At 33.6% G+C, this 1,880-nt stretch overlaps 1 protein-coding gene across 1 annotated transcript; it reads right to left on the reverse strand.

Annotated features, from left to right (window-relative positions):
- Nucleotides 1–405: 405 nt before the first annotated feature.
- Nucleotides 406–1,179, reverse strand: LOC119663647. The gene has a single exon (XM_038073258.1). It carries the CDS (start codon nucleotides 1,177–1,179, stop codon nucleotides 406–408), a length of 774 nt encoding a protein of 257 aa, XP_037929186.1.
- Nucleotides 1,180–1,880: the final 701 nt, after the last annotated feature.

Raw genomic sequence — 1,880 nt, forward strand, 5'->3', positions numbered from 1 at the left:
GGGACGCAATGCTGGAAACATTTTTTGTTTTTCGGTTGTGTATACTACACATCCTTTATAATTAGCGGTGTGGTTGTCTCCACAATATCCGCATTTTTTGTTGTTGGGTCCTTCTTATTTGATGTGCAATCCTTAGTGCGATGAAAGTCGCCACATGACACACAAACACTGCGGAGTGTGCAATAGGACTTCGAATGTCCATATTCCAGACAATTAGTACACTGCACCGGGTTTTTACGCTTGTGCGGTTCTTCTACTGATATTTTTCTGTGAAGTAGGAATTGTAGGGAATAAATTGGGTGAGACTCGTTCCATCTGAGTTTCTTTCCTTCAGGTTCAAGCTCTATTCTATATAGCGGTGTTGAAACTTTATCGCGGTTTTTAATGTTGTATACAGATTTTGTTTTAAATCCTTTTTCTGCAAGTGTTCAAATCTGGTTCTATTCCTCTTATAACCACTGTTAATCCTTTGGTACTTTTTAATTTATATGTGTAAAAATTTTTACCATTTTTTTCGAAGATGTTTACAACTGCTCTGTAATGTTTTTCTTCGTTGATCGAGATTTTTGTTTCATCGACATTTCCTTTACGAAGAGGCACAACATGGAATGAATCTTTGCCAATACTTTGTGTTAGGGAGTATATAAGAGCGTTTTTTTCACGCTGAAATATGGGTGGCGGTTTCTGGGTAGGGGCGGGTCTGGTATTTTTATCATCTTCGGCTAGAAAGGCAAAACGGTTCGATATCGAAATATTTTCTATTTTTCGAGTTTTTGTCAAGATTGCATTCTTAGCATTTTCTGGTTTCGGGCTGCGTTTTCTTTTTATGATTTGAATATATTTATCCATGCCACGGACTTTGGGTGAATCAGGATGATTTGTTATGTTACTATTCTTATGCAATATATTTGGCAATATGTTAACATGTTGCGCTGCATTATATTGTTGCGCTGATGCTGTGTTATTTTTCAAAGTTGTTGCTGGACTTTGCGGTTGGTAGCTTAATTGCTTGAAAGAAGTTTCACTAACCGAGTATGAGCGTTGACTTTGGGATTGGTTTCTTAGCGTTGCTGTTTGGTACGTGGTTGGCTTCTCAGAACTACCATCTGCTATTGAGTAGCATATGGGTGAGTGATTTGTGCCTCCGATATACGAGGGCGGTGATCTATTAATTGGCATATCGTGGTTGGTATCGCGGGAGTTAGCTGAACAGCCAACTGTCTCTGAGTAATTTGTTGTGAAAAAGAAACTTCTACTTTTTAATTATTTAATTATAAACCTTTAAAGTTCTATTTTAAGTGGCACTAAAAATTATATATATATTAAAAAATATAAATATATATTATTAATATAAGTATAATATAAATTTATAATATAATATAATATAAATTTCAATTTTACTTAAGAATTTATCAAACAATACATTTTTGAGGCGTCCTTTTGCGTACTTATTTATTTTATTTATTTAGCATATGTAAGTTACAAAATTACACAATTTTTCACATTTGCGACTTGTAATTTGTTTAGTTATTCTACCAGTTTGTAGCACTTTTTTTGTAAATTTGTTTTTGAGCTTTTAAGCTTTATTTGCTGTCTCTATCAGCTTTTTTCAAGTGTGCGTGATTTGGAAAAAGGTAAACAAATTCGGAAACAAAGTCAAAATTCACTTTTTTTTGCAAAAAGAAATAAATATAATAATATATTATTTTATCGGGCCCTATTATTTTTTATTAATTTTATTCAAGAGTCACTGTCTCGATAATTTGTGATGAGTTTAATATCACTTTTTAAGTTTTTCGCTTACGAAACACCGAAAGCTACGGAGTGATTTTTTTGCGCGGCAATGCTGACAACAGAAAGAAGTCTCTATTTAGCACTTA

Source organism: Teleopsis dalmanni, unplaced genomic scaffold, assembly GCF_002237135.1.
Source record: "Teleopsis dalmanni isolate 2A unplaced genomic scaffold, ASM223713v2 unscaffolded_contig_0695, whole genome shotgun sequence".
In the NCBI taxonomy this organism is placed as follows: Eukaryota; Metazoa; Arthropoda; class Insecta; order Diptera; family Diopsidae; genus Teleopsis; species Teleopsis dalmanni.

Excerpts from the sequence above, each read along its gene's own strand:
- LOC119663647 (XM_038073258.1), bottom strand. The coding sequence starts at position 1,179 with ATGCCAATTAATAGATCACCGCCCTCGTATATCGGAGGCACAAATCAC.